Here is a 15,810-nt window from a genome sequence, read left to right on the forward strand (position 1 = left end):
AGAGAGAGAGAGTGCGAGAGCACAATCTAGGGCCTCCAACCACTGCAAAGGAACTCCAGATGCATGCCCTTGTGCATTTGGCTTATGTGGGTCTTGGATAATCGAACTGGGATCCTGTGGCTTTGCAGGCAAATGCCTTAACCACTAAGCCATCTCTCCAGCCCAGAACAGTCATATACACAGGACTATTCCTTATCATTCTCATTGATTCCCTTCAATTTATCCCCAATGCCCAGGTGATTCAGCGGAAGAGGTCCAAAAAAAAAATAGCAAAAAAAAGTGTTGAAAACATTGAGATTGGCTTTTTTTTTAATTTTTTTTTGTTCATTTTTTATTTTTATTTATTTATTTATTTGAGAGCGACAGACATAGAGAGAAAGACAGATAGAGGGAGAGAGAGAGAATGGGTGCGCCAGGGCTTCCAGCCACTGCAAACGAACTCCAGACGCATGCGCCCCCTTGTGCATCTGGCTAACGTGGGACCTGGGGAACCGAGCCTCAAACCGGGGTCCTTAGGCTTCACAGGCAAGCGCTTAACCGCTAAGCCATCTCTCCAGCCCGAGATTGACTTGTTTATGTGGACTACTCTTTACCCACCTAAATGTGAAATAAATTACATCATGGCTTTTCACTCATTGCTTTCCCACTTCTTAATCTATATGAAAGTATTATACACATATCATCTCATTTCAATCTTAACACAGTATGAGGCTTCCAGAATTGGGGCATAAATCATTTTGGAAAAAAATAAGGAAACCAAAAGAGAAATGATTTTTATAAAGGAAGAAGCATTCTAATTTAATTTTCAAATAAACTTACTTGAGAAGTACGTGATGTAAAATATGTGCCATGAAATAGCAAGTGACAAGCCAAAAGTCCTGTGGAAGCCAACATGAGAATATGAGGTCAAAAATGTGGATTTCACAAGTTCTGAACAAAAAAAAAAATCAAAAACAAAACCACGCCTTACCATGAAAGCAATAGAATCTGAAAAATGCTATAGAACCACTCTGTGCTCAGGGATATTACATCATCAGTTGAACTGCTGAGTTCTACCATGTGTCTTTTGGAACACAGAAATGTATACAGAAGAAATTACTGTAGCACTATATGGAAAACACCTGGGTAATGCTAAGTTCAGAAATTAGAAGACAGATTTCTTGGGCCAGAAGCAAGGGGTTGGAAGGATTCAGAGTGAGAGAGAGCAGAGGGCTCTGAAAACACCTAGCACAAAGAAAACAGTTGTAAGTATTTGAGGAGAGGTAGGAAAGGGAAGGTCTTACAGTGAGTGGTGTGAGGCGTCTGGTTCACTCTGGGGGAAGTTTCTCTGGCAGCATATCGTCCCAATCCTTGGAAGCTGGGCTTTTATCTATTTTGCGTCTGTGGGTTTGGGAAAGCTTGAAGTTTGTTTCTCTCCTTGCTCCAGGAAGGGTAAAGAATTATCATAATAGATGTTGATTCTAATATTCCAGATATAGTCTGAGATTACTTATAGGGAGGGATAAAAAAGAAAAACAAACACCTCTGAAACCTCAATTATTATAATAGGAGATACATTTCTCTTCCTACAGCCAAGTTAGAGTAGGTTAGGGAAGAGGGTGGTTGAAGGAAGAGAATTCTGTAATCTTTACCTGAACAATGGTGCATCATGGCTTGCAGATAACGTGCTACTTTTTTTTTTTTTTTTTTTTTTTTTTTTTTTTTTTTTTTTTTTTTTTTTTTTTTACAGTTAAACTCCACAACATAGAGAATTGTATAAGGAAGGAATTTATATGTAAAGTGGGCCATCAGGGTCAAAATAATCTTTAGGATGAGATCAAGAAAGGCTGAAAATATTTCACAGACATAGGTGAAGAAGAGACACCTGATAAAATTTTACTGATTAAAGTTTAAAATCTGATATTTAAAAGAAACCAAATGCTAATTTAATTATATGTGGGAAAACTAAGTTTTGTTGCCCAGTGTAATTTTAAAAAGGAACATGGCCTGGAGAAATGGCTTAACAGTTAAGGTGTTTGCCTGAAAAGTCAATAGACCCAGGTTTGATTCCACAGGACCCTTGTAAGCCAAAGCTGGTACAAGCATCTGGAGTTTGTTTGTAGCAGCTGGAGGCCCTGGCATGCCCATTGTCTCTCTCTCTCTCTCTCACTCTTTTCTCTCCCTTTCAAATAAAAATAAGGAAAGAACACAGCTAGAGAGATGGCTTAGCGATTAAGGTGCTTGCCTGTGAAGCCTAAGAAGCAGAGTTTGATTTCCCCAGAACCCATGTAAAGCCAGCTGCACAAGGTGACTCAGGAGTCTGGAGTTCATTTGCAGTGGCTAGAGACCATGGTGTGCCCATTCTCTCTTTTTCTCTCTGCCTCTTTCTCACATTTTCTCTTTCTCAAATAAGTAAATAAATAAATTATACATATATATATATATATATACATATATATATATGAATAAAGAGGGCTGTGGTGATGGCTCAGTGGTTTTAAGCACTTTGTTTGCAAAGTCTGCTCACCAGGGTTTAATTCCCCAGTACCTACATAAAGCTGAATACATTATGTGACTCATGCATTAGGAGTTCATTTGCAGCAGCAAGAAGTCCTGGTGTATGAATCCTCTCTCATATAAATTCATAAAAGTATATTTTTTAAAAGGAACAAGGAAATTAAAGCTATGTTTCCTAACTAGACAAAATAGCAAAATGTAAAAGAAGTGGGGCTATAGACAACTCTGTCACAAGTTGCTCAGTGAATTTATCTTTGCAATATCCACAGCCTAATGTATTCTTTCCCCTACAGAGGGCTTTTTTGCCTGAAAGATTCCGTCTAAGAACTGAATCACAAAACTCACACAGTTCAGCTCATAGGTGCTCTGCTCATATACCTTGTCTTTATAACTTCAATGCAAGCCCACTTAACTTCCAGAAACTGCCAGAAATGGTATTTTCTTTGCCTGAGGTCTTTCTCACTAATGAAAAAAAAAAAAAAAAATTCAAGCACCTGAGTGTAGGGCCATGTGATGTGTGTTACAGGATCGGGATGAGATGAGAGCAGTGCTTAACCAATACAAGGAGCTGATCAAACGATACAGCAACCTCCTGGGCCCTTGAGTGGGGTCACTTGATAGCAGGAGCTTCAGTCTAGCTTTGAGGCGTTCCCCAAGAAGATAAATCTCCACTCACCCTCAGTGGTAGGTCACTCTGTCATCTCATTCTACGTTCCTTACTAAGTAACTTGTTCACTTTTTAAACAAATTATTTGCAAGAGAACTTTGTTTCTGAAAATATAACAGCCCAAACTAATATGAAAATTAAGTAATTTTGTCTATAATACAATGTGTGTGTGTGTGTGTGTGTGTGTGTGCATGCATGCACATGTGTGCCCATGTATGCATTGCACCTATGTGCGTTCATGTTCCTGTATGAGGGTACCTATGTGATGGAAGGTGCATGTGGAGGCTAGAGGACAACCTTGAGAGCCATTTTCAGGTACTTCCCACCTGCTTTATTATTATTATCATTTTAAATTTTGTTCATTTCCATTTATTTATTTGAGAGTTACACAGAGAACGATTTGAAAGAGGCAGGTCGAGAGAGAGAGAGAGAATGGGCGCGCCAGGGCTTCCAGCCACTGCAAACGAACTCCAGATGCATGTGCCCTCTTGTGCATCTGGCTAACGTGGGTCCTGGGGTCTCAAGCCTTGAACCGGCGTCCTCAGGCTTCATAGGCAACCGCTTCACTGCTAAGCCATCTCTCCAGCCCTTTATTATTATTGTTGTTGTTTTGTTCTTGTTATGAGACAAGGCGCCATTGGCCTGGAACTAGCCCAGTAGGCTAGACTGGCTGGCCAGTGAGCCCCGGGGATTGATCTGTCTCTGCCCCCCAATGATAAAAGTGTAAGTGCACTATTTTTGTTTCCTTATTTGTGTTTGTTTGATACCTGGTCTCACTCTGTAACCCAGAGTAGACTGGCAACCTCTATATAGTTTAGTCAGGCCTTGAATTTGTAGTGCTGAGATTACTGTACACCACTACAAGGAGCTTCTTACATAATTTATGTCTGAGCTAAATCTTCTTACTCAATATATAGTTTCCACAGATGACCAGCCTGGCAATCGATATTTCTAAAAACACTACTTGTAGAGAAGCAAAGAGAAGGATGTAGGCTGTTCCGGTGGGTATAAGGAAATGAGACTCGTCCATTTTCAAGAAGGAGTCTACTGATCCATTTGAAGGTGGCCTCAAAAGTGGGGATAGAATGATCTGATGTGGACAGGGAAACCTACGGGGATCATAACTGTCAGGTTCAGCAATAGAGGCCTTTCAGATGGGTTTCTTGAGATTGAGGATTTATTTAATACCATGAAGAGTACGGTGTGACTTGGAGCAGAAAGCAAGGGAGTGGAAGGGAACAGAACTCACAGCCAGAGGAAGGGGTCAGGTAGAAGGAGACTGAAAACCTGGGACAGAGGAGAGTAGAGGCAGGGGAAGGCAGCTCAGAAAGGAAGAATAGAAGGGGAAAGGGGAAACTGGTCAGCAGAGGAGAGAGACTGAGAAAAATGGGAATTCATACAACACACAGAGAGAGATTTAGTCAATATAAAAGTATTAAAAAGGGGCTGGAGAGATTGCTTAGTGGTTAAGGAGCTTGCTTGCAAAGCCAAAGAACCCAGGTTTGATTCCCCAGGACCCACATAAGCCAGATGCACAAGGAGGCACATGTGTCTGTAGTTTGTTTCAGTGGCTGGATGCCCTGGCATGCTTTCTCTCTGTCACTCTTGCTCTCCCTGTCTCTCTCTCTTTCCCTCGCAGATAAATAAAAATAAAATTAAAAAATAGTATTAAAATGACTTTTTAAAAAAAAACATTTTTAGTATTAAGATCTTATAATTTGGCGTGTGATTTAAAATTATAGAACATGGGCTAGAGAGGTGGCTTAGTGGTTAAGCGCTTGCCTGTGAAGCCTAAGGACCCCGGTTCAAGGCTCGATTCCCCAGGACCCACGTTAGCCAGATGCACAAGGAGGCACAAGCGTCTGGAGTTTGTTTGCAGTGGCTGGAGGCACTGGCGTGCCCATTCTCTCTCTCTCTCTCTCTCTCTCTCTCTCTCTCTCTCTCTGTCATTCTCAAATAAGTAAATAAAAATGAACAAAAAAAAATTAAATTACAGAGCATGTAAATATAAACAGACACACTTCTAGAGTGACATTAATAGGCACACATGTCTAATGACTACCACTGTTGCCTGGGCCTACACAGTATAGAGATGCACAATTCCAGGGTTACAGTGCTATTCCCCTGGCTATGGAAACAGCTCAGTTAACAAAGTGCTCACCTTAAGAGCATGAGGATCTGATTAGAATCCCTAGAAATCATGCATCAATGCTAGGCATGGTAGCAAGTGACTGAAATCCCAGCATTGGACAGGCAGAGACACATGAATCCCTGGGTTCCCTTGTTAAGTAGTCTAGCCAAATTGGCTAACTTGAAGCCAGTGAGACACCCCCATGCTCAAAAAAAGGGGTGAGCTTCCCAGGAATGAACCCAAGGCTTTCCTCTCACTTCTGCATGCATGCAAACACACATGCAAAAACACCCTTACATAAATTCACACAAACACACTTAAAAACAACAACAACAAAAAAAAAGCTGCTACTGCAAGACCCAGTTAGACATTTAATGCTCAGGTGACATTTTTGGGAACAGGGATTTCTACAGTACTCTGATGAACACTTTCAACAGAGATCCCCTTTCTCCAGAATGAACTGTTTATATCAAATATTAGGTTTTCTGAAGCAGTCAGCTTTGCGTTATTGGTTAAACATCTAATCAGAAGCAGTTCATGAGAGGAAAGAGTTTATTTCATGCTTAAAAATTGGAAGGGAACATCATCAATGGAGCAAGAAGCTAGCTTTTTCTATAGATCCAACAGCCACAAAGTCAGAACTCTAAACTCTGCACACACCTCAGGGCTGGACTCCAACACCTGCCTTCAGTGACATGCCTCCTGCAGCAGGGATCTGCCTGATAGGAGCTCAAGTTGTAAGCTCAATTTTAATAAACCACCTGAGTCTATGGGGCCGTACATACAAATTATCCCATCAAATGGCCACATCTTCCTAGGTGAGAATGTGGACATACGCTTTGTAATCCCAGAACTGAAGGATAGCTTCATACTAATTTGGGCTATACGTAGCAGGATCCTCTTTTAAAAAGCATGACCCTTTAAAAATATTAGGTTTACTCTCAACAGTGGTTATCTTGTAATCATCTGCTAAAAAATAGAGTGACTTTTGTTGGTCCTAAAGCACTCTGTAGGCAAACAATGACAGCAACATAAGAACAATATAACTAAGGATTGCTTATGTTGTACATCCGGACACGGACACTTGTAGAATGGCATGGTAGGTGGCTGGGAAGATGTCTAAGTAGTTAACACTTGTTCTCAAAGCCTGCGAGCCTAGGCTTAATTCCCTAGCTTCCCAAGTAAAGCTTAATAAGCACTTGTTGATGGTGGCAAGAAAACCTGGATTGTGCACACATAAATAAGAACAACATCAGAGCAGGCTCTTTTTGTTTCCCAAAATATTCGGGGAAGGCAACCTCTCTTCTTAAGTTACCTTAGTATTCCCTAGGAAAAAAAAGGATGTAGGGGGGTGGCATTTATTTATTTGAGACACAGTCTTTCTAGGCTGGCTTTGAGCTTACCCTCCCTCTTTACTGTCTGAATGCTGGGATTTCATCTTGCACCATCACACCTGTCCTGGGAGACTCATTTCATAGTATATTTTTTTTTTTTTTTTTTTTTTTTTTTTCCTGAGGTAGGGTTTCACTCTAGATCAGGCTCAGGCTGACCTGGAATTCACTATGTATTCTCAGGGTGGCCTCAAACTCATGGTGATACTCCTACCTCTGCCTCCCAAGTGCTGGGATTAAAGGCATGCGCCACCATGCCTGGCCCTTGGGTTTTTTTTTTCTTTCTTTTTTTTTTTTAGTCACCGCCTGCTTCAATGAATACTGAGGTACCATGGCTGCAATATGGTGGGATAGGTATGTAAGTGTAAGTCCTGGGGCAGGTGTGGTGGTGCATGCCTTTAATCCCAGCATTTGGGAGGCACTGTGAGTTCAAGGCCACCCTTAAACTACATACTGCATTCAAGGTCAGCCTGGCTAGAGTGAGAGCAGAAATAAAAAAGAGGAAAGAAAGAAAGAAAGAAAGAAAGAAAGAAAGAAAGAAAGAAAGAAAGAAAGAAAGAAGAAAGGAAGGAAGGAAGGAAGGAAGGAAGGAAGGAAGGAAGGAAGGAAGGAAGGAAGGAAGGAAGGAAGGAAAGAAAGAAGGAAGAAAGAAAGAAAGGAAGGAAAGAAAATGTCCCGGAAACAGTCCATTCTAACTTAATCCTGTATAGCCATGAAGAATAAACAAAGCATTTGAAATTAGAATATTATTCAGTCTATTGCTTTCAAATGCAAAAGTTAATCCCATGACATCCCAACTCTAGGTCCTTATCAATCCAGAGACTGCCCCTGAGGAATCTGTATATAGAGAGAGATTGGGATTAGTTAATGAGACCAGGGAGATGGCTCAGTGAGTAAAGCGCTTGTTGGCAAACATGAGTTCAAATTCCTAGTACCCATGCAAAAGCCACCCACAGTAACTTGTACCTTTATTTCTGGGTATGCAGATCCAGAAGTATTGGTGGTGCTCTGTGGCTATCTAGTCTATTTGAATGGGTGAGCTCCAAGTGCAGCGAGAGAACCTGTCTCTAAAACTAAGGTGGAATCAAGCTGGAAATGAGCTCACTCTCTGCAGTGACTGTTCTCTGATTAGATTTGAGGCTTGCTCTATGTGAGGGAATTCATGTCTCATGCTCAAAACCTATTCAAAAGCCTATGGCTGGGAAGTCCATATGCCCTATGGGGGAAGATACTTCTGTTTTAGATAAATGGACTTATTGAACCCATCAAATTATACTCTAAATATTAATTTATTTTTATATTTATAAATTACTGCTGCTCTAGCTTTTGGTCCAAGAAGCTTGTTTTTTTTTTTTTTTTTTTTTTTTTTTTTTTTTTTACTACTGGTGTGGTGGCTTGATTCAGGTGCCCTGCTTAAACTTAGGTACTCTGAATGATAGGCCCTCAGCTGATGGCAATTTGTGAATTGAAGCCTCCTAAAGGCAGTGTGTTGTTGGGGGTGGCTTATGAGTGTTATAGTCAGCTTCCTCTTGCCAGTGTTTGGCACCCTCCCATTGCTTCTGTCCACCTAATATTGACCACCTTTTGCTCATGCCATTATTTCTCCCTGCCATCAAGAAGCTTCTCCTTGAGTCTGCAAGCCAAAATAAACCCTTTTTTTTCCCCACAAGCTACTCTTGGTCTTGGCCAGCAATGTGAAACTGACTGCAACAACTGGGGAGACTCAAACCTCATCAAAGTGCTGAGGAGATGTGACTATTGAGGGTTCAACACTAAATGAGTCATGTCTATCATCCCCCACCCCCAAGGCTCAGAGAACAGTATAAGAGCCAAAGAGCGGGACAGTGCTTTGGAACATTGTCTTCCAGACAAAAAGTGGCCGTTGCATTCATGACCTTCTGGTTGCTGCCATTACCTGCACAAGAACTGCATAAGATTGAGTCCATCAACAAAAAGAAATGATATTAAAACAGAATACAAAATAAATGAAAAGAAAAATATGTTCACTGGAAGGAAGTTGGAAGATGGAGGAGGGGTAATGTATGAAAGTAATGGGAGGGGATATGAGTAAAACACATTATGGTTATATATGAAAATTGTCAATAAAAATGTTTAAAAATAAGGTGAAGAGTGATTGAGGACAGACAACATAGGCTTCTGGTTTACACATGCATGCACAGACATGTGTGCAACATACATATGAACACACACACACACACACACACACACACACACATGCACACACACAGTGTAACTACTAGTAGCATCCTTAATGGTTCCACAGTGTGTTGCACCTAAGAATTCAAAGCACGTCTTTGTCATCCCATTATTTTATTTTTATTCTTATTTATTTATTTATTTGGGGGGGGGCAGAGAGAGTGTGTGTAAGAGAGAATGGGCAAGCCAGGGCCTCCAGCCACAGCAAAGGAACTCCAGACGCATGCGCCCCTCGTGCATCTGGCTTACAAGGGTCCTGGGGAATCGAGCCAAGGTCCATTGGCTTTGCAGGTAAGCACCTTAACTAAGACATCTCTCCAGCCCCAATCCCATTATTTTTAAACATTTGTTTTTCTTTTATTATGATGCTGGATCAACCCATGTTCTCATAATTCCTTTGAGTTATTGATTGCTGAGTACTCCCCCACAAAACAAGTAGTTATACAAGTTAATAACCTTCAGCTTGCTTTTCTCTCATTTGTTTCTTTTACCATCTCATTAGCAGAGCCCCAGAAACAGAACATAAGTGGCTAAGAGAACAACATTTTTTTTTTCTCTTCATATACCATCAACAATGCAATGCTGCCTTAAGACGGTAGGTGTTCTTCTCTTTTTATTGAAATAGTGCTTCTCAGCCCTGGTATAACCTTCTTCACATTCCCAGGGGTTTTGTGTAACCAAAAAAACTGTAACAAACTGCAGTATCTAGTCTAAAGCTGTTATTACTACTTTAGATTCAACAGAAGATTTAATTGGGGTCTTCTGTTTGTCAATATTTCCTCAGCTCTGCAGACATTGTAAAAATCAATCAATAAAAACTCAACCACAGAAAACCATTCCATGGTGACAATATTTATTAAAGCATCTCAATTTTTCACAATTTGTGAGCAGTGTTTCAGGATAGATTTGGTTCTATGTCAAAAACCTGGTAAACTTGTAATAACTCATGTAAAGTAAAAATACAGGAATAAAGTATTTCCATGAAAGTTGTAGGATATTAGTAGGTTTTGTTTACAATTGTATCATTCTACATTTAAAATATAGATTCCAGTAAAACTGGGGAGGGGTTAAATCTCAAGGACATGAGATTTTAAAAATATTTTTTGTTTATTTTTATTTATTTATTTGAGAGTGACAGGCATAGAGAGAAAGAGGCAGAGAGAGAGAGAGAGAAAGAGAATGGGTGCTCCTGGGCCTCCAGCCCTGGCAAATGAACTCCAGATGCATGTTGCCCCTTGTGCATCTGGGTAACATAGGTCCTGGGGAATTGTGTCTAAAACCTAGGTCCATAGGCTTCACAGACAGGCCCTTAAGTGCTAAGCCATCTCTCCAGCCATGGACATGAGATTTTAAGAGAATCATTAGAGCAGATTTTGAAAAGTTTCTCAAATTCTAGAATCTTCCCATCCAAATATTTTAGAATGTATGACTCTCCTGAGAGAACTTCAAAATCAGGATTATTGAAATCCTGTCTCATACAAATTGTTACAAACTTAGAACATTACTTAAGAAGGAGAAAAAAAAAGAAAGAAAGGGTAAAAGACATGGCGATCTTTGTAAATGTTATAACATCATTTTCAAGCTGGGAAATTGTATAAATAGCTCTACTGCTGAACTCTTGTTACTAAGAAGAGGAAAGCAACAGGGCAAATATGGAAGCTATAACTCAAGGAACAGCCTCCATCCCAGCACATATGGGGAAATATCTAACAGTGATGAAACAAGGAAATTTACATTTAAATGAGGCTGGAGTCTCAGTGACAGAGCTACTAAAGATTCACATAAAAAAAAAAGAAAATATATTCATTTGAAACTGGTGGGGATAAAAAATAAAATATAAGTGGAAAACCAGAGTACGCCAGCTTGTAATCAACTTGACATACATGCACTATGTTCGTGTGTTCTTTTAGTAAATAGGTGAACCAGTGGTTTATTTTCAGTATGTTCAGTCTGCCAAACTACATTTTTTTCTTAAAAGAATCTCAAGCCACTGAAACATGGTTTTTTTGCTGGGTATTTCATTTACCTCAATTCCTTTGATTTGCAGTGATTACTTCAGGAATATTTTGCAACAAAATTCCCAGTTATCAGCGAAACTTAGTGGCTTATTGCAATCCAGCACTCAGGAGGCTGAGGAAGAATTATCATCAGTTCAAGGCTAGTCTGAGCTACATAGTAACTTCCATGTCATCCTGAATTTCAGAGTAATAAGCTGTGTGTATGTATGTATGTATGTATGTGTATGTGTGTATATATATATCATATGATATATGTATATATATCAGAAAGATTATTCACCCCAACCAATTGGATTTTATCCCAGAGATGCAAGGATGGTTCAACATACGCAAATGAATAAATGTAATACACTATATAAATGGACTGAAGGACAAAAATCACATGATCATCATAGATATAGAAAATACATTTGACTAAATCCAACATCCCTTCATGATAGAAGTCCTACAAAAACTGGGAATAAAAGGGGCATATCTCAATATAATAAAGGCTATTTATAACAAGCCTACAGCCAACATAATGCTAAATACAGAAAACTTGAAATTTTTCCACTAAATTCAGGAACAAGACAAGGGTGCTCACTGTCCCCACTTTTATTTAATATAGTATTAGAAGACTTAATTATAGCAATAAGGCAAGAGACACTCATAAAAGATATACAAATTGGAAAGGAAGAGATCAAATTATCATTATTTTCAGATGATAGGATTCTATACATAAAGGACCCTAAAAAATCTACTAGCAAACTGTTAGAACTGGCAAACACTTTTACCAACATAGCAAGATACAAAATAAACCACAGAAGTCAGTAGCTTTCCTATATACTGACAAGAAACATGCAGAGGATGAAATCAGGGAATCTCTCCTATTAACAATTGCTTCAAAAACTATAAAGTACCTTGGAATAAGCCTAACCAAGGAAGTGAAGGATCTCTATAATGAGAACTTTAAAAACACTACAGAGAGAAATTGTAGAAGACACTAGGAAATGAAAACACATCCCATGCTCTTGGATTGGAAGAATCAATATTATGAAAATGTCAATCTTACCAAAAGCAACCTACACATTTAATGCACTCGCCATTAAAATTCCAATGGCATTCTTCACAGAAATAGAAAAAAGAAAATACTATAATTCATTTGGAAGCATAAGAAACCTCAAATAGCCAAAACAATTTTGAGCAGCAAAAATAAGTCTGGTGGTATCACCATACCTGATTTTAAGCTAGATTACAGAGCCATAGTAACAAAAAAAAAACAAAAAAAAAAAAACATGGTATTGGCACAAAGATAGATATGTGGATCAATGGAACAGAATAGAGGACCCAGATGTTAATCCAGGCGAGGATGCATAAAATGGGGAATGCTTCTGTACTGCTGGTGGGAATGTAATCTGGTATAGCCATTGTGTAAATCAGTGTGGAGATTCCTGAGACAGACAAAACTAGCTTTACCATATGATCCAGCTATAGCACTCCTAGGCGACTGTCCTAATGACTCTTCTTACTACCTTAGAGATATTTGCACAACCATGTTTATTGCTGCTCTGCTCATAATAGCTAGAAAATGGAACCAGTCTAGATGTCCCTCAACAGATGAATGGATAATAAAGATGTGGTACATCTACACAATGGAGTTCTACTCAGTAGAAAAGCAAAATGAAATTATGAAATTTGCAGGGAAATGGATAGATCTGAAAAGGATTATACTAAGGGGGGGTAACCCATGCACAGAAAGCCAAACCTCACATGTTCCCTCTTATATGTGGATTCTAGCTACAAATATTTAGACTTGTGTGTGAGTTGGAACCAAAAAAGCAGGTAGCAGAGGACAACAGTAAGCTGGAAAAAGACTATAAGTGAGGGAAGAGAAGGAAGAACTATGTTTGAAGCAAGAGAAAAAGATGCGAATACTTTAACAGAATAGAGGTACTACTTTTAAAAAATGTGAAATGAACTGTTCAGATGTATAGTTTTTGAATTAGTCAATTACATAATTCAATAATTAGTTATCAAAATATCTACTATGGACATAGCCAGTGAGCTAGTGATTATGATGAGAATGGAGGAGACAAAAATGGCAAAGTTTCTAATTTCAAGGATAGGCTAAGCTACTAATGAAGACAAGCTCTACTTAAATACAGCACAAGGAAGACAATAACAAATATCGTGAGCCTATTTGATATGGTTGGCTATGATGACCATCATCACATGACCTGTGCAGTGGGTGGCTGTGAATTCTTCTGGCTTTGCATGAAAGAAATCTCAGGCTTGCATTGCCTCAGCCACTCTGGCTATACATTGTAGGGCAAGAAGCCATGGAGTCTTAAAAAGAAAATTCTTTGGCAGCTGGGCACCTTGATTGGTGCTCCAGTGGGGATTTCTCTCATTGCTATCACTTCCATCCCTACCATGGCCATTGGCATTCCTGTTTATGTTGGAAGAAAGATTCACAACAAAAATGAGAGAAGGAAATCCTCTAAACACAAGTGGAATTTGGCCATCATAGGAAGAGTGACTTTGTTAATCATTGCATCCCCGGTGATTGCTGCTGTTCACGCTGGTATTGGTGCCCCCATTATGCTGGCCTATGTCTACGGGGTTGTGCTCATTTCTCTCTGTCGTGAAGGTGACTGTGGAGTTAGTACAGCCAATGGAAAGGGAGTCAAAATTGAGTTTGACGAAGATGATGGTCCAATCATAGTGGCAGATGACTGGCGAGCCCTCAAGAATGCCAGCATTGGGGAGAGCAGTATTGAAGGCTTGACTACTAGTGTGTCAAGCACCAGTGAAAACCCTACAGATGGACGCAGTGTTGTGCAAGGCCGTGATAGAGAAACATCCAGGTTTGCAACCCTCTCAGATGACTGGAGAAGGTTTCAGGCAGTGAGTGACAAGTGTCAAAGACACAAGGGATTGGATTGTCATAGTGGGAGCACCACTCTGGGTGACACTTGACAAAGTCCATGTTTCCTATAGGAAAATTACTTACTGTGAGGGGAGGAGAGGTTTCCTGCAAGTAGGTTAGTGAAGACTCAAGGGTTAGTTCTTTATAGAGAAGTGTTTGCCCAAGAAAATCACATTGAAAATTACTGTACTTAGAAGGGACAGTATTCTTGTTTCTTTGTAGCTCCACCCCTGTGGGCTTCTTGTCTCTGGATGGGCCTCTCTTTTGAGAAATTCAGAAAATTTTCTTCTATAACTTTGTTGAATATGGCCTCTATGCCTCTGGATTTCCTCCCCTTCTCGTGTACCCATGATCCAAATGTTTGGTTATTTTAGGGTGTCCCATAGTTCCCTTATATTCTATTCACTTGATTTTTTTGAACTTAGCCAAGTGTTTGACCTCCCAGTCACTCTCTGCTGTCTTTTCTTCCAGTTCAGAGGCTGAGTCTCCCACATGAGTAACTTTGGTAGTGAGAGTTTCTGGAGAAGGTTTTATAATTTCTATTTGATTTTTGCTTTCTGTTGCATGATGTCCATCTTTTTTTTTTTTTTTTGAGGTACAATTATAGTTTGCGTTCTGATTTTCTTGATATTTCCTGGAGTTTTATTGTTTTTGATCAAGTCTTCAATTAGCTTAATCAACCGATTATTGAGATCTTCCATTTCTTGTCTCAGCTTCAATTTATTCATATCTCTTTGGAGGGTTCTAATGTTTTCTTCAATCAAGTTAAGGATACTATCAGAAGCTGAACATTCTAGGAGACTATTCTGCTCAATTTCATTGGTATGATTGCTGGTTTGCTTCCAGTTCAGCAATTTTTTGATCAGGGTCTCATTGGTTGTTGTGTTTTCATTTTGGGGAGAATTATTTTTCCATTTTTCTTTTTTTATTAGTTTTCTATTCAGCAAATACAGGCAGTTTGGTATCATTATTAGGCTCATCCGTGACCTACACCCTCCCCATTGGCCCCTCCTTGGTAAGGTATATGGGTCATGCTTTGTGGAGCTAGCCCACAGTTATTGGTATGATAAATGTCTCTGCATATCCTGACCCAACATGTGGGTGACTGGGAATGAATTTTTGCTGATTTTTCTATGATTTCATCAGAGGCTTCCATTGTAGGAGTAGACATCCTTGTTGGAGATTTCTCAGTTTTCTCACTTTCACTGTTTTTCTTTTGGTATTGTTTTCTACACACTTTAGGAAAACTCTATTTTACTGAGGTGGAAGCAAGTTTTGGTCCTTTGGCCCATGCACCCTATGACTCAGGTTGACAGGGATGTTGGTACCCAGTGGCCAGTCAGGATACCTGAGCAAAAGGCCTGATTCCACAGCTTACACAGGGACCAGGCCTCCCCAAGCAAGGCACAATGGGACCTAATAGGACCAGGGGACTGGGATATGGTCTACTTACTGAAGCATACAGACAGGCTCAGGGAACGTGGATCAGGGCATGAAGAGGAGCCCGGAAGGAGGGGTCTGCCCTACTCACTCCCCACCTCTGGCCTTCCTGCTCACTGTTAGAGCAGGGAACCTGACCAGGGAGGTGGGAGGAGCCCGGAAACAGGGGTCTGGCCTAGTCCACAATGCAGCTTGTGCCTGCCCACAGACCAGTGCAGGGAACCTAGACTAGGGAGGTGGGAAGAGCCTGCAACCAGGGACTGGGTACTCACTCCACAAGGCAGTGCCTCTGCTCCCTGTTTGCAGGGAACCCAGCTCTTCTAAATTTTTGTCATGGGCGTTTTGTCCTTGTTTTCCATGTGCGTGGATAACTGCTCCAGGCTGTTCCTAGATACTAATTTCTCACAAATAATCTTCACTAATCATAATTTGTTCCTACAAAAACTCATTAATTCATAATTTATACTTTTTGGGTTCATTTTTATCAAAATCTTTGGTAGAATAAGACAAGGACCTAAAACCTGAGATTCAGAAATCTGGGG

At 40.0% G+C, this 15,810-nt stretch overlaps 1 protein-coding gene across 1 annotated transcript in view; it reads left to right on the top strand.

The window, feature by feature from the left end:
• The window catches only part of LOC101617317 (E3 ubiquitin-protein ligase RNF19B-like), a 45,166-nt gene extending 31,288 nt beyond the window's left edge, over nt 1-13,878 (top strand). Inside the window, exon 3 of the mRNA XM_045149058.1 lies at nt 13,228-13,878. Coding sequence (XP_045004993.1) covers nt 13,228-13,878 — 651 coding nt within the window. The remainder of the gene's footprint in view (nt 1-13,227) is intronic.
• The last annotated feature ends 1,932 nt before the right edge of the window (nt 13,879-15,810 follow it).

Source organism: Jaculus jaculus, chromosome 5 (genome assembly GCF_020740685.1).
Source record: "Jaculus jaculus isolate mJacJac1 chromosome 5, mJacJac1.mat.Y.cur, whole genome shotgun sequence".
NCBI lineage: Eukaryota > Metazoa > Chordata > Mammalia > Rodentia > Dipodidae > Jaculus > Jaculus jaculus.